We start from the raw sequence: 26,657 nt of genomic DNA, 5'->3' as shown, positions 1-26,657 counted from the left end.
AATTGCCAGAAACACAAAGTCAAACTTTTGCAAACAAGGTGGGGGCGGGCGGAGGAAAACTGGGTCGGCTTTCACACAACAATCCGTTTAAATCCAACAACAAATAAATCAACGGGTAAACCAAAACGACTCCATGAACAGGTTAAATCATCGGAAGCAGCTCAGCTGTCAGGTCAGACGTTAAATGACTGGTCAAAGCGCCATGAGGGGCCAAATCTAAACAAAGTGTAGCGACAGATTCCCATCGACTTTGAGCAGAGAATTAGTTATGAAAATGTGCAGTGGACATAATTTTTTAGCATAATAAATAAAGTTCTTATTTTAAACTGTAGTTTTTCAGCAAATGTTTATATGTTTCTAAAATAGTCGTACGCTGATTGGGCCAACACTGAACACAGTCAACATCTGATGTTAGCAAACAGTTTTTGAGCTTCAAAGCTCTAGTATGTAACTTAAATTTTTTAATTTTTTTTACGTATTCATACATATCTGTTGAAACTGTCACTATGTTGTGACAATGTGATATGGGCCAGATAATCTATGAAAACACCCAGCTCCTCCGCCTTCTCCCAGTCCTCCCAGTGCTAACTAGAAACAACCAATTAGAGCCAGGAGTCAGGTCTTAGCGCTGTTAATCACCCCTCTGTGTGGCGCTGCACTTAGCACACACAGAGCCTGCTGTGAATGCTAAGGCTAGTTAGCATAGCCACCGACGACTGCAGATAATCCTGGAACAGTAAGATGTTTCTTTGCAATTAGCACATTTAGCAGTGAGTACATGAAGTTGATTGACAGCGATAAGACCCTCCTACTGGCTCTGATTGATTGTTTTTGTTTCTTTAAATGGCAATACGATCTTTTCACAGATTATCTGGTGACAGTTTTAAGAAACATCTATATTTTTTTTGATAAAAGTGACACTCCGCAGCTTTAAATGGAAGGAGCAAGACTTTGCACATGAAAATCTGAAGGGTCAAAAACAACTGTGGTTGGGTTATTTTACTAATTAGGTCCTGGATCAACACTGACCAAACCCAGCCTCAGTTAGCTAAACATAGCACCGCTGCAGTATGAGTTTTAACCAGCTGGGTTAGATTTTCAACCCAAAATCTGGATTAAGGCTCTAATAGCATCAGGTCAGTTTGGACTTTCACCAAGTTAGATCTTCGTTTCATGCTTGTGTTTTGGTGTTTCATCCCTCCTCACTTCATTTTATACTTGTAAATGACTGTTTAGGACTTCTATGCATCATAACCATTTCATATTCATTCATTTCTGATGGTAGTTTTTGATGAATTATATTAAAAAAAAATAGAAATGAACTATTTGTCAGGATCTTGGGTTGTTGTTTTTCTGGGTTTGTAGTTTTGTCGGGTTTAGGTCAGCGTTTTTTCTTGTTTACTGTTTTACTAGTTCAGATCTTAGTTATTGTAGTTGGTTCATGTTATTAATTTCTTGTGTTTCGTTATTGTTTGTCTCACTTAGATTTATGTTTCCTAGCTCCCCTGTTCATCTCTCTCTCTCTCTCTGTTTCCCACAGCTTGTCTTCTGTTCTCTCTTCACACCTGCATTTTGTTTCCTATTTCGTACCTTTCCATTGGTCCAGAAATCAAATCAACCTGCCAGTATTTAACCGCCTCTCTGTCTCTCACTCCTCGCTGCTTCCTCTGGTTATATACCGTACTCCGTTATCTCGACGGTCTTGCTTCTTGTCGCCGCCTTATTGTTTTGTAAGTTCTTGTTTTATTATCATTTTCATCAAATTACCCACTGTCTAGTCGAGTGGAAAACCCAGGAACACAAAGAAATCTGCAGATTGTGGCAATTAGCAGAATCAACACACAGCAACAAACCAGGGAAATAAAGAAAGCAGGAACATGCTAGCTACTAAAGTGCAGCTTTAGTAGCTAGCAAAATGCACATGGAACACACCGAGTATGGAAAGCAAAAAGTGTAAAAAAGAAAAAAAAAATCCCTAAAGTTATGTTATGGAATTAGTTTTATAGTTGACAGTTCAAATCTCTAAATGTAAATACAGTTAGGGCCCAAGTTTTTTCACCATCCTGAACCAGATGTAGCCGCCTACAAAACTTAGTAATAACAAACGTAAAAAATGAGAACAAAACAAGCTGGATTTACAGTGTATTTTGTTTTGATTCATGTTTCTTTTGATTTTAAATATAAGTGAATATGAGTGAGTCCTGTGTATAGTGAGCTCTTGGGTTGAATGGTATGTCTGCTGGTGTTTTAGTTATGAATTACATTTATTTAACAGCAGACATCCGTTTTTTTATGCATTCTTTTTTAAAAGTTTCCAGCTGATCTGGGGCTGCAGGTGGAAATTAGCACCAGAGCTAATACATAATGCTTTGTCATTAGCCTGTACGGCTAGCAGCAGTTATCTTGGTTGCTGGTTGTTAATTGCTGTACCAGTATGAACCCAGCAGGTGTGTGGTGAGTGTTTCCCATCCCCGTACTGGACAGCTTTTCCCATCATGCAGGAGGTGGAGGTGAGAGGGGACGGGTGATGTTTAGCTAGGTGGTGAAATAACATCCATGTGAATGTTAGGAGGCAGGTTTTCCCAGAGCAGCCTGTCAGTAGGTCAACCCTGACTGCTAATAATGTTTGGTTTCATTAGCATGACGACGTAGAACCACGCTAGGGAAATTTAAAAATATATGTATTATCAGAGTAAAATGATAAAATTACTTTTTCAACTTCAACAACTCTCATATTATTTCAACGTGATTATCATGATATCATGACTTTACTGTCTCTTTTTTTACATTTTGATTTTATTCTTGTAATGTTATGACTATTCTGTAAATAACATGACTTTATTCTAGTGTTTGACTTTAAAGAAAAATTAATCTCATTTTATGACTTTATTGTCATATTTTTTACTTTATTTTGACTTTATTCTCATAATATTCAGACTATTCTGAAAATATTAGTACTATTGTATTATTTCAACTTTATTCTGGTTGTATTTTGACTTTATTGTCATAATTCTGACTTTTTTTCTTGTCAGTTTGTGACTTTATCCTGTTATTTTGACTTTATGTCATAATTTTATTCTTGTGATTACTATTACGTCTTGTTATTCTTTTCCATTAGTGTGACCCTAACACTCTGTCATAGATTAATAACAAGTCCGAATGCGACATAAATTCAGCATAAAACTTTCTGAGAGTTGATTTATACTGGAACATTTGAGCTGAACAAAAGTATTTTACTTCTATGATGAATTTCAACAAAATGAAACGGTAACATTACTATGATCCCTGAGAACCCTCTCTGTCTTCTTCTTGTGCTGGTCGTCCCGACAGTCATTATTAGTCGCTCTCCCCTGGTGTTTAACCTTTGCCCTCTGTTGGTGTCGGGGCAGTGAGCTGTTTAGCTTGTGTCTCAGAGGTCCACCACCTGCTCTCTGTGTGACACCAGCCCCTCTCTGGGTCTCAAGCACAGAGCCATCAATCTCTGCACACTGGCCAATGGGCCGATGGAGGACTACACTCATCCAGGTCTGACCTGGAAGCCCAGGCTCTGCTCGGCCATCTGTTTCCAAACAGATCGGATCTGCACAGATGGGGACTGGGGAGACGGGTTTATGCGTGTCCGTACACATGTTCAGCACAAAGCAGAAAGACTGAAAGAAATGTAGCATGGAAAACAAAAAAACACTATCAACAGCTGACTTCAACTAAATACGATGTGCAGCCAGTTGTTGTAGAAATTTTTTGCACCGTCAGAACTCCCTACAACAGGATTTCTACTGAACCACAAACCTTCATGAATTTTATTTGAGTTTCACGTGACAGACTGACGTAACGTGGTGCACATCTGTGAAGTGGAAGGAAAATGATACGTTTTTCAAATGTTTTATGTACAAAATTTTGAAAAGCTCAGTGAGTAAAGCACATGCAAAACATTGTTTCTAAGCCGTTCTATTGTTGCTCTGGGTGTATGCTTACGCTGCAAAAACACAATCTTACGGAGTATTTCTGTCTAGTTTCTAGTGAACATATCTTGGGCACTTGAACGAAGACAAAACTAACTTGCTACAAAATTTTCAGCAAGATTCAGGAGCTTGTTGTAAGTCAGTTTCTTAATATTGACATAAAAAAGTACTAGTTCCAGTAGATTTTCATTTAAAAAAAGAAATTTTCCCATGTTATAAGTGAAATAATCTGCCGGTAGAACTACTACTTTAAAATTTAAAAAAACAAACAACTAGACTACATTAAACTACACTAGTTTTTTGGAAACTTGTAAACCTTGTGTCGTTGGTGTTGGTCTGTCATGTAAAAGCCCTATAAAACACATTCTGTTATGTGGAAAGTGAGGAAAACATCAAGTGGTGCTAATATTATTTCACTCTTATTATTAAGTGAAATTTAAATGGAGGTCTCCTTACATATTTTGCGTCGTTGGCTGTGCGAGCAGTCTGTGTGTATGGTACAGACTGCATGGTGTGTTTGTGTGTGGCTGCGTGTCCATATGGTGGGAGACGACAGGTGCTTCTGCCTCCGAGCTGGAGGGCAGGAGATACTCGGCGCTTTGTCTCCCCACAAACATCTGCCTTTTAGCCCCGCAGCCCTGTGACATCCCATGAAATTCCATCCTCTTTGTTTTTAGAAAGCTAGTACGTCATTCATCTTTCAACAAAACTCACCTTTGTCCTTCTGACGGTTGCTCAATCTAGGCAATGAATGGACAATATACCTATAAAATGCTAGCTAATTGTATTTTTATCTTCCTTCAGGTGTCGTTTTTTTTTTCTTTTTCTTTTTGTTAAGGTATTTGGCAGCACAAGCATTCCAGAGAATGCTCCTGTTGTGTGTTGACACACAGCAGCGCCCTTGTTGTGAGACTAACACCCGGGGCTTGTTTCCCTGAAGCAGTCAGATTTACCTCAGCGTCTAACGAAGGTTTCAGGAACACTGGGAACAAGGGATGTCTGGGTTTGCTTTGAGGAGTGTTTCCATGCATCAGACGTCCAGTGAATACATTTCCATCTCAGTGACGGTTGCGGCTGTTCACACAGAAAGAAACATGACCCAGAACCCGCTCCGTTTGCCTGTATTCGAACTACATCCAACTTTTTCACGGCACTCTGAACGGCCCAATACCGATCTTTTCACCCCAAAAAACAACAAAACAAAACAAAAAGTCAACATGCTGAACTAATTTGTATGAGTCTTCAGTCTGAACGGTCATGTCGCATTTTATCCGGCCTTTACATGGTCGTTGTGAGACGTAGTGCGACATAATTCTGTGCTAGGAGAAAACGGACGCGGAAAAGGCTGAAGATGATGATTACGAACGTATGAAAGAAGTCTGTGTCACCAGCTGCGTTTCCATTAACCATAAAACTCCGCAAATTGAAAGTGCGAAGATAAATTTGCTTAATGGAAACACAAATTAAGGGGGAAAAAACCTCCAGTTTTTCAATAAAGTCCTTGAGATATCATGAGGTGATCTTTATCTGCATATCGAGTCACATGATCAACAACCGGATGTTACTACTGGCGAAATAGACGAAGAAGACAACACGAAGTGGTACGAGGATGATGTTTTTTACCTTTTGTGAACAAACTTCTTCACGTGATTTGAACTGTATTTCTTATTCAATGGAAAACCCTGCAATTGCGAATTTTTTTATTTATTTTGACATTAGTGGAACATTGACAAAGTTTTGTGCAGCTTTGTACTGGAAGCACATCACAGTCCCTCCTCTCTTAGCTCTGACTGCACATCCAAACAGGCTTTGTTACAGAAGTTGCAAACAATGCTTCACAAAAGAGCATCGCTATTTATTGTGCTTTTCTTTTTATCAGCTTCCTCTGCCTTGTTATGATGTTGTGACGATATTGTCAGCTTCTGCTGCTGAATAATCTTTAAAATTCCTCCGTCCATTATTACTTCGGTAAACAGGGCATTGCTGTGTGACGTCTACATCCTTCTTAGCATCCGGGTCGCTTTGGGGACGTAAACCGTTCACACAGAAGTCTCTCATTGCAGTCACATTTAATTAGTGGTTAAAAACGACTAAGTGAAACAAATCTGATTTCCAGCCTAGACTCAGTAGGTGGTTCTTGTTTCAGGGTCATTTGTTTTCATCTCGTCAATCTGAACTTAATGCTGTGATTTTGCTCCAAAAGGAACCAACAAGACCCTAGAAGAAATTTAATCCAGTCCTGATTTTAAAAAAAAGAAAATTGGGTATAAAATAGGAACACTCCTGAAAAAACTAACAGAAAGCATCGTGTCCTTGATTTCACCTTCTTTTTTTCCCTCTTTATTAAGAGCAGCTGAATGGAACAGGGATGCAAAGACTGGCGGCCTGATGGGACAAATGCGATGCTTTGAATAAAACGAGACCCAGATGTATGCCGGCCTTATCTTGTTACGGTTATTCTGAAATTATGCAGAACGAAAGACGTAGCAGGAATGAGCCCACGGGACACAAACGAAAATATGTGACTTATCTGTAAAAGGCGTCTCCCGTAGGTGTAGTCCTGTTTACAGTTCCTCCCCAGCTCGGCGTCATTTGTTTACTTTTTTGTTAATGTGAGAAATTTCTTGTCACCAAGTGCAAGAGGCCCAATGACTGCTGGACCTGGAACAAGTCACACTTGTATAAATGTTTTTGTCTTACGGCCCTCCAATATGGCTGCTGGCATTTGGTTGGCTGCTTTTTTTTTCTTCACTAAAGCACAAGCCTACAGTTCATTTCACACTTAAAAAAAAAGATGGATGCTTCTTTTTTAGTTCTTTCTATCTGACATTAAATCAAATTAAAGGCTCCTTTTTTAGGTCAGTTAGCAATAGCAAAATCATTTCCACTTTCATAATGGCAAAGAAAAAAGGTTTTTATTACTTTCTTTAGAGTCAAATCTTACCATAAGCTAAGAGAATTATGCCACAATGTCATGGTTTTGTAAGCTTCTGGTTAATTTGCAACATCTAAGTTAACTGGAGACAACATGCTGCTTCATAGTGTGAAATAGCGGAAAAAATCAAAGAAATCTGACAAGATGTCCAGAAGAGAATTTTTGACTTCCTAAACGGTGGCATGGAAATGTTTCAGGACCAAATGTGAGCATGGACCTGACCAGGATAAAATCAGAAGATGCTGTCCAGCGTCATTTTCAGAAACCAGTCCTGCACAAACATGGGCTGAAGAGCCACGCTGGGACGAAGGAGTAATTCCTCCAAAAGCAACAGAAAATCCCAAATTCTAGTTCTAAAATTCACTCAAACCAAGGCTTTATTTTTGGAAACATGTCTGGTCCTGCGACAAGCTAAAATTGAACACTGGTAAAAAATTTGTGACGAGTTCCTGCTGGCGTTTCAGAAAGAGCAGGAGTTTTTAAGGCGACAGAGACCCAATTTCAAGGTGCTAAATTATGAAGTTAAATATTCTTAAGTCATGTTTTTATATATATATAAAACACTTGAAGTTAACATAATTACATAATTATGCTATAAAATAGCACTACTTGCCCAGAAAATACAAAATACTTAGCCTGTTTCCAACTCTTAAGTAAACGCCATGAGCAAATGAACAAGACCACCAGCCATCACACACTAATTTTTTTCTACACTTTTAGTAATAAAAAAAAGGGTTTGAAGTTACAAGAGTGTCATTAGAGAGCCGCCACTCTGCTCCCGTTTGAAGCCCACTCAAGGGAGGCTCGGTAAGAACACCATGCACATGGTAATGCGAGGAATGTGGCCATTTCCTCCTTTTGCAGGAAACAAAGGGAGTTGTTCCAGCGCCAAGCCTTTCATACCTCACGTAACAAGGCTGTTGCTCTCAGATCAGTGTCTGTATTGTGTTAACCCAGTAAGCCGGGCCATTAACGGCCTTCAAGAGGCCAGCCTTTAAAGCTCCGCCTGACAGTAACCGTACCTGAGTGTTAAATAAACGAGAGAAAATGTGCTATTGGAGGGTCATTGAGTGGAAACGCCAACCAGCTGTCCGTCTTCTTCTGAACAGAAACAAAGTAAAACACTAAATGCTGCTTCAGAGCTTACCTTAAAAAAAAAAAAACGGGAAGTATCAGCAGGCTTTGGTTTGTATGAAACGTATAAATATGATCTCATTTACTTTGTTTACCTACACATTTTTGCCTCCTATTTACACTGGAAAAAATGAGACGGTAAATCCACAGAGTGACAGATTTATACGATTTCCGAGGAATGGAATTACACAATAACTCATAACTCGCTTGTCTCTGAAGCTGCTCGTGTTGATGTTGGGTGTAGTCGTGGGGGGAAAAAAATAATTGCTGCATGTTCAAGCAAGTCAAACACTTATTCACACCGGCTTTACTTTTTGTGTGTGCAAAAGGCAGACATAAGTAGTAGTGAAGGGTGTGAGAAATGAATCTTTCCATTAAACTTGAATCATGGTTATGTAATAAGCAATTGTATCGTAACACTAACAGTCATTAGACATAATGAAATACGTCATATACGCTCAGTGAATAGAGCGGCAGATTATCCCACCTTACTCACTGAACTGTGAGTTGATACATCTGGAATGTGAGGAAAATAAAGGATCAGAGAAACATTTTTTCTGCAACGATGCTTCTGAGCGATGTATCTGATTCTATTTGAAACGCCCATTCGGAGGAAAGAAATGAATTGGTGAGTTGGGAATGCGGCTTATCTGAACTCCGGTTTGAGCCAAACAAGTGAAGTCTGGTCTGCCTGAGGGAAAAGTGATCCCTAATGCTGATCACTTACTGTGGGAAAGCAAACAAATTATCCAGGGAACCAAAGAGAGGAAGTGACGCCTCCTGTACATAAAATTTACAGACATTTCTGTAACTTAAACAGTTTTAAATCTTCATTTTGCATCAGTATAGCCTCAGCAGAGTCTATCCACAATGTCCTATGTCAAATGAACATTGTGGATGCCTGAATTTTTACTAGAAGAAAAATGCATTTTAGACGTCCACAAATCGAGTGGGAATTGGAGATGAGCTGCTTTTTTTGAATAAATGTTAAAACAGCTTGATGGTATGGCGCTTGGTGTGATGGTTGAGCAAGTACTGTGTGTATATAAAGGCTTTTTGTCTGCGACACAGAGGAGTCGTAATTTTTACAGTAAAGTGGTGTGTTCTGGTAGCTAATCAAATGCAGCAAGCTATATTTTTATATTTGAGTGCAGTTGAAGCTAAAATGTACCTTTTCCCTGCTGTAGTCCTAATATGAAATCCTATGGACCCTGCGTGAGCCTTTTATCCTGTGCACAGTCCAGGCAGAGTGTCACTGACCCCGCTTGTGCTTTTACAACGTTTTTTTTTACCGTCATTACGGGAACTGACAGTCTGACGGGACGCCCTCATTGCTTTTCCGTTGTCCGACCGTGACGTCTGCTGCGCTCTTCCTGTGTGTCGTGGTAAGGCTGCAAGAAATCCTATAAGTTTTACCTACATCAAAAAAATTAAGGGTCAAGACGGAAAAAGATTGGGATGACAGCAAAGATTCTTTCCAATGTCAAAGTCTTACAGCTTATCATGAAAGATAAATCATCAAAATAGCAGTATTGGCATACAGAAAGCTGGTCAGTAATTATACGAAGAGTTTGACAACTGTAATAAAGATTTCCTCAATGATTACTGAGGCAGATTTGTTTTTGACATGCTTTTGTTTTATTTGCTAAAATCTACATAAACACTGATACTTCAGAACTGATATAAATTCATACTCTTCTTGTATTTCCTATAAGAAACAAACTTCTTGATTAAATGACAAAAAAATCACTCCATCCGTCCATTTTCTGTCTATATCTGCTCATTCTTGCTGGGTTATGTTTGGAGCGAACACTGGCAACGATTGTAATTAAGACTCAAACACTATGGCAGTCATAACTGAAATGAAGCGCTTCAAATCAAATTCACATTTTTGTTTCACAGATTATCATGACGGCGTATTTTTCACCTCTGACCTCATTTCATGACAGTCTTCTTGTCCACTTTGGGGTTTGTGTCTCACTTTTCCAGGGTGGAATGTGTGACTGTATGCATTAGTTGCTGACATTTTATCAACATTTGCACTGATGTGGTCATTCTGTAGATCCAATTTAGTCTGCACTGGCGTTCCTCTGAGGAAGTCGGAAGAGGACCTCTCATTTGTTGCACGGCGGGTACCCTGATAGCTATGAAGCATAACCACAATTCTCCATGGCTACTGAGTAGCTTGTGCTGTCTGAAGAGTCCGTTCAGTACTACATTAAAGCGAGTCAGACATCCGTTCGGCTGAGGACGGTACACAGTCGTTGGCATGTTCAGTCAGAAAATCACCAAATTGTACTGATTTGCTGATAACCAGGGTAATCGACTACACAGCGACATTGTGAAATGGACCTGCTGGAAACATGATGGGTCGTAACGGGGAAGTTACAGAATTTAGTGGACAATATTTTAGTGTGTTACTTTAAACTAATGTATTTTGTTTTTTACATTTCTTTAAACCGACATCTGGTTTTATACCTCACTAATCTTACTAAACTTGAAGAACCAACATGTAGTTTTATCCGAACAAGAATCCAGAGAAACTGCGACTAGTTCATAAATTATGGACTACTTATTCTTATTAAACATGGGGAACCAATATGTAGTTTTATACTTTTACCCTTTTGTCTTTGTTTTGGTTTGTTGTCTTGTTTGTATTTCCTACTAATTCATGTAAAGCACTTTGAACAGCCTTGTTGCTGAAAATGTGCTCTATAAATAAAACTACCATACCTTTTCATTGACTATTCCTATCTTGATTCTTGTTTATCTAAAGCTTTCATTTGCTACTGAAGATGAAAGCTAAAAGCTGTAATCTGATTTAACACAACAAATGCTGACATTTATGTTTGAGTTGTACAAATACAAAGTACATGTACTTATTGCAAACATGTGAGAAAAGCCTGCAAAGCAGACAGAAGCTTGAAGCCATGTCCTCATAAAGAGTCGATGCACTGCGACATGGAATCTGTTAGTTGGCCTTTACCGCGGAAACAAGACTCCATATAGCGATTGTTCCCAGCCAAGCCTCTCAGACGTTTTATTACTTTGTACGACCGAAACAAACACAATGACTGCAGGATAACTGAGAGACATTAGAAGTCCAGGTCTGTTTAGAGTTTTCGCAAAATGTCCACTGTTTTCGGTCTGCATAAGTACAATGTTTACAAATATTGATTTGCACATCTAGAATCAAAATTTCCGCCCCCACCTTCTTCTTTGCGAAATAGATCAAACTCATTCAGACTGGACGGAGACCATGTGTGAACAGCAACTGTTAACTAAACTGATGTTTGACAAACATCTGTTTTCACATCACATTTGTGTTTACACAGAAACAAAGGTGGTCTTGAATGATTAGGTGAATTCTGAAGGCTTTTGGTTCCACAGAAATAGTTTTATTTAGTGCTGTCACAGTAAGGGTGATTTAAAGAAATTTAAATATTAAAGGAGCATTCATATATTTTCCAGGTGCATGACACCATTGTACAGCAGTCAAGAAACTGTTAACTTCAGTTGAAAAAATTCTGTATAAATATAAGACTTAAAGGAATTTTGACTTCACAATTTAATGCCTTGAAATTGGGCCTCTGTCTCTTTAAAATCTCTTTCTGAAACTCCGCCTTCAGGAACTCATCACAACATGGCTCCTCTATTCATCTTTACCTGTGTTGCACTGAGAAGTAGCGCGTATAATGAGCTCATCTAATGCACAGTTCCACCAGATGTTTGCTAATTGTTACTGGCTAGTCTGAAGGAGCTGAGCTGGGGAGTCTTGGTTAAGGCCTGCACTGTGAGGCAGAAGCTCAGAAGTTTGGAAACTGCAGCTCAGAGGAGGAGCCTCGTCTCTAAGGTGTTGCTAGGTCCGTTCCCACGTTTTGCATGGGAGCTTCAAGGATTTCTCAAACATGCATGAAAGAATGAAGGCAACACTCCAGGTGTGTTTTTGATGAGAGAATAACATAATAGCATGGAGTAAAGCTTAAAAAAAGTCAATTCTACATAACACTGCACATTTAAATATATATTATTCACAGATAAGCAGCTGATTTGTGTTGGTCTGTCACACATTGTGGAGCTGTTCAAAGGGTATAAATACTTTTGCCTGTGTTATTGCCCAAAATTAATTTTCAACCTGCAGATATGAGGATGTTTGACACTGAACAGTAAACCATAAATTCTTCAGAGAAACGACACAATGTGAGGCATTAAGCCCCGGGCTTATCTCGTCTTTCCAGTTGAATCATAACACTGCAGAACTGGATCGTTATCACTTGCTCAGCATTCTTCAGCAACTGTTGGACTTCAACTGCCATGCAAATCAACACGCTTGCCTCCGTTTGAGAGGAGTGAGCCTTCAGTTTGTCGACCTGGGCTGCATTATTAAACAGGGGCCTGTTCACTTCCTCCATAAACTCCAGCCGCTAAATTAGGACGATGCTTTTTTTTTTCTTGCAGAAAGCCTCCGCTCATTGTTGGACCCCCTACGACCCCCCCCAACACCAGCTGATCCCAGTGTCTCCATCTTCATGCATGGCTGTGATTGTGAATGAAGCTCTGGCGGTGCTGGCGATGGAGGGGCGGCGAGGTGCGGCAGATGGCAGGGCTGCCCCCGTCATGTCTGCTTTTTGGGGAGAACAATGCATCTCTCAGAGCTCTTATTAAAGCAGGGGACGGGGATTTGAGTCGACGGACAGCTGGCAGGCAGCATGCCTCGCTCCCGGCACACCCCCACCTCCCCTGTCTCGCCGTGTTCACACACACAGGAACACACACTCTGCAATTAACTGGCACGGGCCACGGCTTAAATGTTTACCAGACCCACGCAAACAAAACAAAACAAAAAAACTTTTCAAGAAACGAAAAACATTAATTCTCAATTATATATTAGCACTTATCAGTGCTATGGTCAGCTGTAACCCATAAACAAACCATAACCCAGTGTGTGTGTGGGTTCTGTCGTGAAGTACAATCCAGCTTGCAACCCAGTGCAGCTTAAAGCATCTGAAAACATGAGATTTTCATTATCTGCGTACAGACTGTGCATCGTATGAGTTCAAACATAGTCAGTTGTTACATCAACTGAAGCCTTTATAAAGCTAAGGGGTGCACACAGAGGGCTTTTCCTCTGCATCTACACTGGATTCCAAAAAAGCAGATGGTTTTAGGGCATACAATCTCCGAGATTTGAAGATATTTCATTGAACAAACACAAAGCGGCGAAGAGAAAAGTGCCGATTTTTTCATCAAAACATCACATATGTCATTATTTTGTGAATTTAAACCACTTCTTCCCAGGGCAGCATGGCCTTGTGGGTTCCTCTAACTTACAAGAAAATCATTATTTTTTAAAGGTCGTTGTTGTGCATGAAGTGGTTGTGTGTTGATTTGGACGTAAAATGAAACGCCAGATGTCTTCATTACCTAGTTTTAGATATATGAAACACTAAAGTACATTATTCTACAGGATACTCTCCATAATATGTCAGTACGTGAGTGTGACATAAGGTAACAATGTGTTTGTTTTTCTTTTAAAAGAGGGTGTGGTGGAGGCTGGTCCAGGTCGCGATAACTGCAAGAAACATCCCTATTTTCCACTCCCACATTTTTTAATGGTCTTTGACCTTCTTATGAATCATATTTCCTTTAAGCATGTCGCATTCCTCGAATGTTTCTGTGAATGCCTACCAAGGCTCTTCCATAAAAAAAAATGTTAGCTTGTCTTTATATATTTAAATGTATAGGTTTATATTTGCTTTAATCTTAAAAGTTGCAAGGATTTAAAATACTCTCACAAAGAAAAAGAAATCCAACTTTTTTTTACATGACACCAGCAGCCAGCTGAGGGACAGCTGCTGCTGCTGCTGCTGCAGCTCTGAAATCATTTTCAGCCCCCCTGGGGTCCCGCCTCCCTCCATGCTCCTGCTCTTCCTCCTCCTCCTCCTCTCCCTGTGCTCCTGCTTTTGATCCCACAGGGACTCGGAGCTTGCATTCCTCCCATTCCAGCCTCAGGGAACAATCGCCTCTCAGTTATTTATCCACGCAGCTCGAAGCTTCACGCGCTCAGTTGTGCTTCTACCCAGTCGGCGCGCGCACATGTCCACGAGCTCCCGGAAAAAGCGATAGTTGGCGTTTTTGAAACCAGGGGCAGATTATTTATTAAAAGAGACACTCTTCTCGGTGTTCGCGGTGGAATGAGGCGAGGTAAGCTGCTTGTTTTGTTTTTAATAATTTATGGTTTTCGTCCAGCGAAAAGACTTCCTTACATGTGTAGACTCCATATGGAGAATCCTGGTGAAACACCTATATGTAGCACCTGTAAAACTAGCCATATTTGTTTTAAACTATATACAAACAGCACAATATTTCTACTCTATTTATTTAGTAGTGCTACTAAATAACTAGCGTTATTTAGTAGCGCTAACTCTAGGTAGAGTTTGTTGTTTTTATTCGAGTGTTCATTTGTTTTAATATAATTCTTATTTCCGTGTATCTGGAGTGTGTGGGCACGAAAATTCAGTTTGTACTACTGACATCACTCTCCAGGGTATTTCCAGTAACAGTTCATGTCAGACGGCATTAGGTATTGTGCAACTATTGTAAAAAAAAAAAAAAAAAGAAGAAGCATATTTAATCACAGGTGACCTGTCCATGCTGTACCACTCTTATCACCCAATGAAATAGGAAATGGACTTGAACTAGGCACCAGCGATGCTGCCCAACTAAGCGGATATATAGATAACAGATTAATGGATGCATGTTAAAATAATGAAACTTATAACTGTAGTTGTCAGTAATGCTGTTTGGCAGGTCCGGATTGTATCGGATGGTACCTGGTAATTTTGCCTTGCTCTCCCCATTCTTCTGTCTTTAACACCTTAAACCAAACTTCTTTCTTCTCATTTACTTACCAATGTTCATCATTTTGCATCTCTTTGAAATTGATTTTTTAAATGAATTTTGTAGATATGATCAAATCTCACCACAAGTTTAAAAAAACTCATTATTTTCAGGAGACTATATTACTCCCTATGCAGACAGACCCGAACCCGAAGGTCTGAAACGACAATCATCAATAAAACCACTTTTACGTACAGAGGACAATTATTAGACTATAGTAAATTACTTTTATTCATTAGTCATTTGTGTGGATATGAAATGTCTTCCTGGGGGGGAAACAAAAGACCAAACTACAAAAATACAGAATGCGGAGGATGAAATGGCCAGCTCTTGCTTGTTGAAGACTGATCAAGAATCTTATGTTTTCCTTTTCAGACTGTTGAGGTGTCAACATCAAGCTTGGTTTTTATTTAAGTTGTGCACTGATTTGTTATTGACTGACATGAGGACAGCCGAGGACTCCTCAGGAACAGTCTTGCACCGCCTCATCCAGGAGCAGCTCCGCTATGGGAACCTGACTGACACTCGCACTCTCCTGGCCATCCAGCAGCAGGCCCTGCGTGGAGGGAGCAGCGGCGGGGGCACGGGCAGTCCCCGCTCCTCCTTGGAGAGCCTCACTCAAGAGGAAACCCAGTACATGCAGATGTCGACGCGGCAGGAGCCCCAAGGACAGGAGCACCAGGGGGACTGCCTGCCCTCCGAGAGCCCCATGTGTCATCTGTACCAGCTCCACAGGGAGGAGCTGCCGACCTACGAGGAGGCCAAAGCGCACTCGCAGTACCTGATCTCTCGGAGGGAAAAGTCGGAGCAGGACGGCCCCGGCGCGGACGCGGTGGGAGTTCAAAGTGAGGGACAGTGGGATCTGAAGCGGGAGCACGCTCGCTCCCTGAGCGAGAGGCTCATGCAGCTCTCTCTGGAGAGGAATGGACACAGAGATGGTTCGGCTCTGACCTCTTCCCACAGCTATCCGCAGCTTTATAGGAATCTTGTTTTAAATGCCGTGGTGCATGACGGACAGGAGACCCAACAAGGCGCGGACCAGCGCGGCCCTCCTCCAGACTATCCTCTATGTGCCCGAGTTCCTGAGTACATGCTCAGCTACTCACAGGAGCATGTACAGTACCACAAAGACCCTCCTCCCCCGTTTTACTCACAGCACCACAGGTAAGCCACACAACTATATAATCGATTCATTCTCCCATGAGGATTACCCGACAATGAAACGGGAGCAAGCGAAGATCTCCTGACAAAGCATTCTTTCATAATTTCTGTGGTTCTCAGGTGTGTTGTGGTGAATCACTCATGTCTGCCCTTTGCAGGTATGTGTCTGCCCAAGCCCAGGTGTCTCAGAACAGCATCCACGCATCTTCCAGCGGCAATGACATGTTGACGAGGGAGAACGAGCAGCTCAGGAGAGAGCTGCAGATGTACATCCAGAAGGCTGCCAGGCTGCAGAAGGTGAGCAAGACCGCACCGAACCATGGAGACAATAGTTTCCCCTTAGACCAAACTCTCAGACTCACTATTTCTGCTCTCGCAATCATCATCTCCCTACAGAAGCGCACACAGCTTTTTGTAGGGTGTGTGTTCTGACAACCTTTTTGAACGGCATTGAAAGTCTAAAGGGACGATCAAACTTTTTGGTGTTAACATGGAGATTAAGATTTTGTGGCATGGCCTTAAATCAATATCATAATACAGTATATTGAGTAGTTCACCTCCATAACAATAAAAGGACTGTGCCCCGGAAATAAAGAATGTAATAAACCAGCATAAATACCTCACAGCTAGTTGATGGTCTGAGACCCCCGGACTGTTTTTGCTATTTATTTTTATTACCACATAATGGACTAAGGCATCTGCAAGTAAGTGAAGAAAATGTGTACTTTTAGTTAAGAGTTAATGAACAAATGAGCACAAGTGAATAAGTTTTGAAGTCTAAAATAACTTTACTTCTAACATCCTTGCTGAACCCAAAATGTTGCCAAACAATTGCTGTTTTTGTTATTTCATTTTATTTTTTCCAGTTTCTGGTCTTAGTAATACTCCAATCTGCTGATGTCAATTTCTTTTGTAAAACTATAGATACTATAATTTAAAATACTTCATAGCCTCCCAGCCATTAGTTTACAATAAACCTTCATATTAGGAGTATAAATGTAGAAAAACGTTAATCAGAGTAAGGGTTTAACTTGTTCAGCCATACTAACTATAACCATGTCACACTTAGACGTACCTAAGCTTGGACATTTTCTAAAAAAAAAAAAACTGCCAATATTTACAAATCTAGAATGTTCCATGATCAAGAGGTTCTAATCGGTGAAGGGAAGAAAAGAGAAACTTTGCTGTACACTGTTGGCCTTCCTGTTATCTGCTAGTGACATCTAGAACTTAATTAGCTCCTTCCTCAGTTTGGTAATACGTCTCCAAGGCATGCATGACTTCCTGTGGCAGACGACACCTTTCTGTACCTGGAAGAAGTGAGGTATAAAGCAAGTAAAAATGGAACAAGACGGCCCGTCAAAACCTAAAGGAGCAACAAAAGTTTCATTTATATTGAATCCTACAACGTTTTCACCTCTGATGGAAAACAACTTTGACACTGAAGAGACTTGTTATAGTGCTTAGGTATACGTAGTCACTGATCAGATTTTGAATTTTCTGGACGTGTGGTCCCATTGAAGAGGTTTTTGTGAATGGTTCATGTTATGGGGCAAGTGTGAAGTGTTTTCTCACCATTCCAGACTCTGGAATTCCAACAAAGCATCTCAACTCTTTTGTCTTGTAAAAGGACAGCGTGCCACTGCTTAACCTGGAGCTCCATAAGTGTTCATTCAAGAATTTTAACTGCTCTCCTCAGCATAGTGTCTAAAAGCCATCTGTCTGTAAATGCAAATTGCGAGAATGACTCATTAGTCTCTCTGATGCGTCCAGACGCTGATCGTCATTGTGTTTCCTCCCTAGTTGGAGCTTGAGATCCAACAGATATCAGAGGCGTACGAGACCCTGATGAGAGGCTCTGCTAAGCGGGAAGCCTTGGAGAAAACTCTGAGGAATAAACTGGAGGCGGAGATTAAGAGGATGCATGATTTTAACAGAGACCTCAGAGGTACTTGGTCCGTTCATTCGTTGACGCACCTGCTTGTTGAAGTGACACAATGTGTATAGCCAGTGTGTTAATGTTTTCCTTTACACAGAGCAACTTGGAGCTGCTAACAAGCACAGAGCCGCTGGAGACGCTGAGTGCTCAGACCCAAGGCAGCACATCTTCGTTAAACTCCTGGAGCAAAGTGAGTAATCGCATTAGTCTTGTTGGTCCTTTCACGTGCTTGTCCAAGACAGATGGTAATTGATGTGATTTGTCATAGCAGACCTCTCTGTGATTCATTCAACAATAGCAGGAACATTAGCCAAGCAGGAACTGGTGTCCTCCCCATTAATTACACACGTCTACATCTCAGCTGTCAGCATAGACACTGACCTTTTTGTCAGAGCTGCAATAAAAGTGACCTGAATTCTTGGACTTTCATAGTATTTCAGCCAGTTCTGTCATTTTAATTACCTAAGTAATTACCTAATAGCTAGGTAATTAGCTCTCACTAGCTAACGTCTAGTGAGACAGGAGTTTAAATTAAAACAAACTTCTGCCATTCCAAATATTAAGCAGTGGTAATATTATAACTTACAGTTATAATATTTTAACTGTAAGTGATATCTATCTTGGAGCATTCAGTTTAAATCCAATCCAGCTTGATAACTGGCTGTTAACAAGCTAACGGCTAGTGAGAGAGGAGTCAGGACCAAAGTGGACTTCTGTAGTTTTAAATTAACTTCATCTTCAAAATGTTGTAGGATTCTATTCTAATCCTATTTTGAGGACTTTCCGATTTGTACTGGGTGTTTTTTTTTGTTTTTTTTAAAGAAAACTGACAATTATCTACACTGGAAATTGAGGCTGGAGGTGTGCAGTGTCTGTAATCTTCCTATGTCAAAGCAAATGTGATTATGTTTAAAGGTTAATAAAAAGGTATTCCCCCTAAACTCGTATGATGCACAAGTGTTTGGTCTTGTTTTGCACTAGCCGTTAGCGTTAGCAGCCAAGAGCAACTGATCTGAAACTTATACTAAAACGACGACACGAGAAGTTATCTACTGCCAGTAAAATATTAACTGCTACGTTTTAACAGAACCTTGCTTCAAATTTACTGAGCTACTTTAAGAGTTTGCTGGCATATTGTTGGCATCATTTTCATGGACCAATTTAGGCCTTTACCAGTTCTGAGACATCAAGTCTGAAATGTTTTCGCCATAAAATTTCCCCCGGGGGCCACACCGGCTTTAACCACAAATAAAAACATGGTCATAGGAGGTGTTGTACATGTATTTTTATTATTTTTTTTAACAAGGACTGTTTGAGGAATATTTTGAGCCGCTTGTTTACTTCTCGTCCTTAGAAGCATTCCAGAGCTTTTGCCAGTACAAAGCTATGCTTGTGTGCGTAAGTGGATCAGAGGAAGTCTGCATTCCCTCCACAGGCATGCACTTGTGTTGTGTAATCAGCCCCCGTTTTAAAGTGGCACAGGGGAGCCATAAAACTTGCTCTCCTTTCTAAAATACCCAATAAAATGTGAAGAAGGTTTACGATTAATAAAGGAGAGTTTTGTTTCTTTTATTGCTTATTTCATGTTTTCATGCACAAGCTAAATTCCATTTGCTGCTAGCTTAGAGAACAAAGTGCTAATTATGTTTTTGAGCCACATGCTTTGATATCTGTGAGTATAAATGTGTCTCGTTGGGTCATATTTCAAAGAATGCAGCTCAGAGTTCGAGTGAGTCATTGGACCGAGTTCACAGTGGACCCTAGACACCTTAGCATTTTTTTTAAAGAGAAAATTTCAACGACACGCTCTCCTCACATCACCCGTTTTCTTTTTAAATCCCTCTTTATCTCAGACGAAGAGCAGCAGCGGGAGCGCGAACAACTGGAAAAGCAGATTGAGCACCTGAGTGTGTCTGGCGAAGAGTGCCAGCGGAGAAGCGAGCGGCTGGAGCAGGCGCTGACCTCAGCGCAGAGCCGCAACCGGCAGCTGGAGGAGGAGCTGCACCGCAAGACGGCCTACATGAAGAAAGTGGAGGGGCTGCAGAGCTCCCTCGCTCAGCTGCAGGCAGCGTGCGAGAAGAGGGAGGTCCTGGAGCTGCGGCTTCGCACCCGGCTGGAGCAGGAGCTGAAGAGCCTGAGGGCACAACAGGTTAGCGAAAACAAAGAAAAAAGTCATCAACATGTGCATCTTAGCTCTTAGTCTGCTTTAGTCGAACTTTAGTTAATTTGCCTACAATGTTCGGTTCATTTGGGGAGGTGTGAATGCATAATTGGACTCTAGGCTTTGGTTCAGTCAAAATCAACTCTGGCTCTGTTCGACTTCACATATGAATGCAACGGACCAGAGACTGCTCCTGTAGTGCAGGGCATTCTGGGTAAATGCAACCAAAACAAACCTGTGAATTTAGCGCTAGCTGGAGAAATGGCTTGTTGTCTTATAACAGCAACTAAAGAGAAATCCTACCACTGCTACAATCTGAAACGACTCTGTTTTTGTTTACATTTTGTAAAGAAAAATTTCCCTTTGGTAGTTTTTGGTGCAGCGCCACCACAGGCAAGGAGGTGAACAGATTATTCTAAGGGTTTGTATCGTTTGACACAGAGTAGTGTGAAAGCAAACTGCACCATCTGAAATGTTGCAGTTTTGGTTCCCAAACAAACAGAGTCTACCGGACTATCAGGAGTGAAAACACCATCAGAAACAAACAAAAAGAGAAGTCAAATATTGGAGTAACTGTTAGTTAAAAAGACTTTTGTCTCTTTTGCGTCTGTACCATAACCAGACAACCAACCTCACAGCATCAGAGCTGAGCTCATCCACGCTGCAGCAGGAGCTGAGGGAAAAAGAGGAGCGCATCCTGGCTCTGGAGGCCGACATCACCAAATGGGAGCAGAAGTACCTGGAGGAGAGCACCATGAGGCAGTTTGCCATGGACGCAGCAGCCACGGCTGCAGCACAGAGGTATGATGACACTCTTCATGGGTTCAGTAGCAGCTTCTGGGTTAGATCATGCCATACTAATCACACAAAAGCTTGTTTCTGAAAACAAAAGCTTGTTTCTGAAAAGCTTGTTGTCATGAGTTGTGATTAAAACTTAAGATGATAAGGAAGTACTGTATATATATATATAAAAAAAAACAATGTATCAGATCAACCAGAAATAGTTTGTGTATCAACATATCGCCAACAATGAGTTTTATTACTTCCAGGGATACAACGATCATCAACCATTCGCCCAGGAATTCACCAAACAGCAGCTTCAATGAAGACCTAACTTTATCGAGCCACAGACACCAGGAGATGGAGAACAGGTAACTAACCCTACCGCGACTAACTTGACCGTGTTGGTTTCCAGGGAACCCTAAACTCACGTTGTGTTTGTCGTGCATCCAGGATCCGTGAACTTCACGCTTGGCTGCTGGAAAAGGACGCTGTGATCAAAGTCCTGCAGCAGCGCTCCAGATGGGAACAAGGCCGGCAACAGAATCAGGCGCTCCGTCAGGCCAGGTCTGTCCCCTCCATCAACACCCTGACGTGTGGCGCTTTAACTAAAGGTGAGTTCTCGTTCCTACCATTCACGCCTTCGAGACAATCTTTAGTGAGATTCTATGTGGCCATTCTATGTGGCAGCTGCTGGTGCCAGACAGAATGCACGCAAGCTAAAACAAATATATAAAAATAGGGAGGAGGAGGCGACCTTTTCGTGGAGACACGTTTTAATACTGGAATGCATATCGTCTCTCGCTCCAGAATAGCCCGATCAGGAATAGTCATAGGAAGAACTGGCAGAGGGCAGATGTTCCCAGGCGGAGGGGGTTGTCATTGTGGATGGAAGCGGCTGATTAAACGGTCTCTTCTCTTTGTCTACGTTTTTCAGGAAAGAGCCTCTCGGATGACCAGACAGGTGCTGCCATCTTGAAACCCCTGTCCTTCGTCGCGGCCAAGGCGCCGACCCAAGACTCCAGCACCCAGAGTGATGAGGTCACGCCGGGGCTGGACGTCACAGCACAGAGGGACAGGTCACAGGTCAATGAAGGGATTCCAGCAGCTACGACCGGTGAGTTTTTAATGTTTGGTACAATTATATAATCATACCAGATTGGTATCTGAATCAGTCTAAAAACAAAATTACAAATGACAGAAAATATTTTCAAAATGTGGCTTTTGTTTCAGTCATTCCTTCAATACGATACGAGAATATTTGTTTTTCTTACAAGAATATACTCATATCAGCAGAATAAAAATTCAGTTTTGCCTGAAGAACATCTTAAAATTACAAGAGAAAAAGTCATTTAAATGAGGGGAGAAAAAGCATCATCGAGATCTGACGTGACCATTTTTCAGATCTGTGATTCTTTCTTATAAATAATAGACATAATAGTTTGCATAGTCATTTCCAAAGTCCTGCTACTGATAATAATTTGATGCTGACGCGTTATAAGATTTGTTTTTTTCTTATTCGTAAAACCGCTACCAAAGTTTTCGAGATTTTAAAATTACTCATTTAAGTTGTGTAGGAGTTCTCACAAAATTACAACTTTATTCTTGTAATATTATGACTTTATTCTTGTAATTAAAATAAAACAAGTCTTGGCCATGCTCTTATGCTTTGTTACCTAACTGACGTAAATTCAAACAGAAGCTGTGAAACACGCTTGTCAAACAAGATGGTGGGCTTAGGCAGGCTGACATCACTCTGAAAGGAGTGCGATGGTGGAAAAAAAACCCCCAAATTTCCAAAAATGTTATCATCAAAAAACTAAAATTTGATTTATTGCTAAAATTGATTCATTGCCGATCACCCTAATACATTTTGACAACTAATGACCACTATTCAGTCTGGTTTCATGTCCATCTTCTGTTTAAATTTCAACTACCCTCTATTGGTCTGTTGGCAACTTAATTTTCTAATTCTCTCTGCTTTCTACTGGTTTTAGGCGCCTCAGAGGAGCCGAAGGCCCCGCTCAAGATGTTCAAGAGTTCAGACGCCGAGGCGATCGAAATCCTCATATGAGCCGCGACTTGCCTCTCAATAAGACCGAACCCTGTCCGAAACGTTTTCATGAGGTAAAAGAAACAAAGTTCTCAGTGGATGTGAGCTCTACCGAGCGTGTGCAGTCCAGAGCGTGGAAGTGTGATTCAAGAGGAGAGCGGAGTTTTCCGTTCGGCTGCTTCTGCACATTTCACGAGTGAACGGGGGACGGGCGATGTTGCACGAGGTACCTGGAAAGTATTTTAGCGACGCAAAAGGAACTGGGCTGCTCATAGTGCATGGTGTTTGTCATGAGTTGTGAATTGTGTTTATATATGTAAATGCTGCTCCTTTTTGTCATGTGACTGTTATTTAGTTGTTTTTTCATTATTCTGTTTTTTGGGGGGTTTTTTGGTCTTATCTTGACTTTACTGTAGCATCCCCTGTAACCACGCCCTCCGCCAGTAACATCTACTCAGTAAAACAATGGCCTCCATTCGGAAGCTGTGTTTTGAGAAACGGCTCCACCTTTAAATGAGCAGATGCTTCCTCTCTTTTAAACCACGACCCGGACCCTCAGTGGAGGATTCAAAAGCTTCCCCCTGAATGCCAGAGCTCATGAGACGCATGCTCGTTTCGCTCCTAAAAAAAGCTTCCCGAGGATTGACGGCACTTCACTGGGGTCCAATTTTATTTATTTTTTCCCAGATTCCCCGGCGTTGGCTTGCGGGGTTGGGGGGCCTCAGATGGCGGCCGGCCACTGTTTCGCTCCCCTTGTCCAATGACACGCTGGAGCTAATCTTCTCGCATTCCTCGCTGAGGGAATGCTCCGGTTAAAGAAAAAGGCTATCTAAAGTCTGACCCCTCGGCCTTGTTAAAATGGCACGCATTCTTTTGTGTGCTTGGACGCATGCTTTTCTCGGCCCGTTTATTTCCTCCCAGTGCCGGCGGCCGGTCCTGCCGTGCTGGAAGAGGTTTTCGACTATAATTGTCCTGCATCTGCTCTTCTATTTGCTGTCTCCATCACTGTGTGAAATACATCAGTGTTTTAAAAAAAAAATTGTTGTTTTTGCCACAGTTCCCATAACAGAGTTGCTTATATGCTTAACAAGGAATCTTCTATTTATTTCTCCTGCTTAGTGTAGGATTACTGAACACTGTTGTATGAAGACTACTGTTGTCGAGGATTTTGGGTTATGTCTATATATATGTAACTGAAATGGGCCACAATTCACTCTATTTAGTGCTAAGAGCCACTAAAATCCAACTTAAGGTGTTTATCACATGAAAAAGTCATCGTCTATTTATTATGCAGTTTTATCTCTGATGTTTATTGTGTGAACAGCAACGATTTAAAAGTATATTCTGAAGAGCACAAATAGCAAACAAAACCTCACATTTAAATGTGTTTTCTTTTTCTCTTTCTCTCTGCTAATTTCATATTTCCCATCATGGTGCATTTGCAGGTCAATGCCATGTCTCAGTTTGTTGTTGTTGCTGTCCTCTTATTTTGGAAAGTTGTTTACACGAAAGGCAATTTGAAGTGAGAAGAGTTAATATATTACGTCTGTTTCACGTCCTCGTAATATATATATATATATATATATATATATATATATATATATAATATACATGTAACTATTTTCTGTCTTGGTGCCAAAGATGTATTCTGTGTTTAAGTTATAATTAATGGGAAAGAAAACGGGGAGAAAAACAAAGGGCCAAGTAAAGAGCCTTGCTTCAGCTGGTTGAACCCATTTGATGTTGCTGTGAACTTTTGTAAAGGAAACATTTGGATGTATGCCTTAACATTTCACAATAATAAATAAATAAAAGAATTCTAATATATGTCTGATAAAAACCTCAGGATGTCGTTTCTTCTTTTTTTATTTTACAATTTCTTATAAGTCTGTTTTAAGACCTCAATCTCTTTTCCTTCTGACTTGTATATGTGGGTCATTAACAGGGTTCTGCAGCACTTCATGGCATGCAGAGGAGGTCATGCAGTCATTAGAATCAGGTGGTTACTGACGACTGGAATTGAGAAACGCTGATTAGAGGTAAACCTGCTGATGTGCTTAACCAAAATGCAGGTTCACAAACTGAAGGATCTCTTTCAGGATTTCCAGCTTATGATTCCATCAACAAAAGCGCGTTTTCCAGGTGAAGCTGTAGGAAAACAAGCCCACACCATGACGGTAATATCACCAGGTTTGACTTTGGCGAGGCTTTTATTTTTCTACGTTTTTCTCTTTGCTTTATGCCACAGAATCTTGAAGTCATGAGAATCTTTTTTTTTTTTCTTTTTGTCAAATTTGAGATGGGCTTTGGTGTTTTTTTGGCTGGAAATGACTTTTTCTTTCTTGTTTTTTTTGGTTTTTAAACTCCTTCCGCAGATTCAGAAAAAATGTATTGGTCAAAAAGGGAAATCAAATATTGTTGATGCATGACTCATTGACAGGCTCTTGGGATCATTGTGGTAAGCCACTGTCTGTGTTTTCTCTGTGTGAAAGATGTCTTGCACTGTGAAAATTGCTTTAGAGTTTTCCCCAGACTGAGAGTTTGATTTAGTTTGATGTCTTCAAATCAGAGCCGGACCTTTTGCTGATTTACCTTTTATCTTGCTTCATGTTTGACAGTTTAAGTGATTTAATTCTAGAGGCCTGGCTATGATAAAACGTAGGTGTGTGGGAAGTGAAAATGAAACAAACAGTTAATCTCACTTAACTCATGATTCAGCAGGTGGGGAATTAAGCTTTTACATAGAGCCAGGTTGGTTAGAACAGCTTCTTCCCACAGTTTGCAAACTGCTTTTTAAATGAACTTTGAATTCAAGTTTGTTTGATTAGAAATACTTAAATGTGACAGGGTCAAATAAGGCAAAACACTTTCTCATCGTACCTCATGTCCACTGTACAATACGTCTATCTGCAGCTATAAAACAGACCTTCAGTGCAAATATGGCTCACAGCTAAAACTATGTTTTTACCTCGGAGAGCCTCTAAACATACTTCCGGTCATTGCAGCCAAATGGGTTCGTCTTTGTCTTTCGGAACAAGGTCGTCTTTGTTTCCGTCCATGTTGATGTAAAACCTCTGAGTGGACTTCTCGGCTTGTATCGGGGTTGGGTTTTTGTGGTGTCTGGGTTGTTCCTGAGAATTACAGATTATATTATATTACATATTACATACTACATTACATACTCCATCACGTTGGTTCTGAGCCAAATAAAGACGAGGCCTGACGAACCACCAGACAAATGAAGCGCTAATTTAACCAGAAGCATTAAACAGCCGGGCTAGGTTTGCTAACACTACTTCCTTTAAGCTCATAAAATAAGTAATTATGTTGGCAAGAAAATTAAGATACACTTTATGCCTAAATGCCAGAAAACTTGGCTCAACCATTTATTTTATTTTATTTTATTTTTTTAGAGATTTGTGACTTTCCTCAAATTCAAACGTTTACATACATTTGGTCAGTGTCTTTTTAAAATGCATGACTTGGGTTGAATTTGAGAAGGTATAAAAACAAAAATCTCTGAAAAACATTCTGTGTTTTCTGGCATTTAGCAAATAGAAATCATTTTGGTAATTCTAACCAAACTAAAACAAAAATTGGTCTGATTGGACTTTAGACAGTGAGGGGGGGAA

The 26,657-nt window shown here is 40.7% G+C and overlaps 1 protein-coding gene across 1 annotated transcript; it reads left to right on the top strand.

Moving 5' to 3' along the window:
* Positions 1 to 14,016: 14,016 nt before the first annotated feature.
* amotl2a (angiomotin like 2a) lies at positions 14,017 to 24,860 on the top strand. Its single transcript, XM_028028135.1, has 11 exons — positions 14,017 to 14,235; positions 15,307 to 16,095; positions 16,251 to 16,389; positions 17,896 to 18,040; positions 18,129 to 18,221; positions 19,885 to 20,180; positions 20,815 to 20,993; positions 21,242 to 21,343; positions 21,426 to 21,586; positions 21,910 to 22,089; positions 22,970 to 24,860. The coding sequence occupies exons 2-11, from the start codon at positions 15,374 to 15,376 to the stop codon at positions 23,044 to 23,046; spliced, it is 2,094 nt and encodes a 697-aa protein (XP_027883936.1). The 5' UTR covers positions 14,017 to 14,235; positions 15,307 to 15,373; the 3' UTR covers positions 23,047 to 24,860.
* Positions 24,861 to 26,657: the final 1,797 nt, after the last annotated feature.

This window comes from Xiphophorus couchianus, chromosome 9 (genome assembly GCF_001444195.1).
Source record: "Xiphophorus couchianus chromosome 9, X_couchianus-1.0, whole genome shotgun sequence".
Lineage (NCBI taxonomy): Eukaryota > Metazoa > Chordata > Actinopteri > Cyprinodontiformes > Poeciliidae > Xiphophorus > Xiphophorus couchianus.
Note: the sequence above shows the minus strand (reverse complement) of the source record. Positions and strands in the feature narration are given on the sequence as shown.

Coding starts and splice junctions, on each gene's coding strand:
- amotl2a (XM_028028135.1), top strand. CDS start 15,374: ATGAGGACAGCCGAGGACTCCTCAGGAACAGTCTTGCACCGCCTCATC. Junction 18,222..19,884: donor CGTTAAACTCCTGGAGCAAA/GTGAGTAATCGC, acceptor TCTTTATCTCAG/ACGAAGAGCAGCAGCGGGAG. Junction 22,090..22,969: donor GATTCCAGCAGCTACGACCG/GTGAGTTTTTAA, acceptor TACTGGTTTTAG/GCGCCTCAGAGGAGCCGAAG.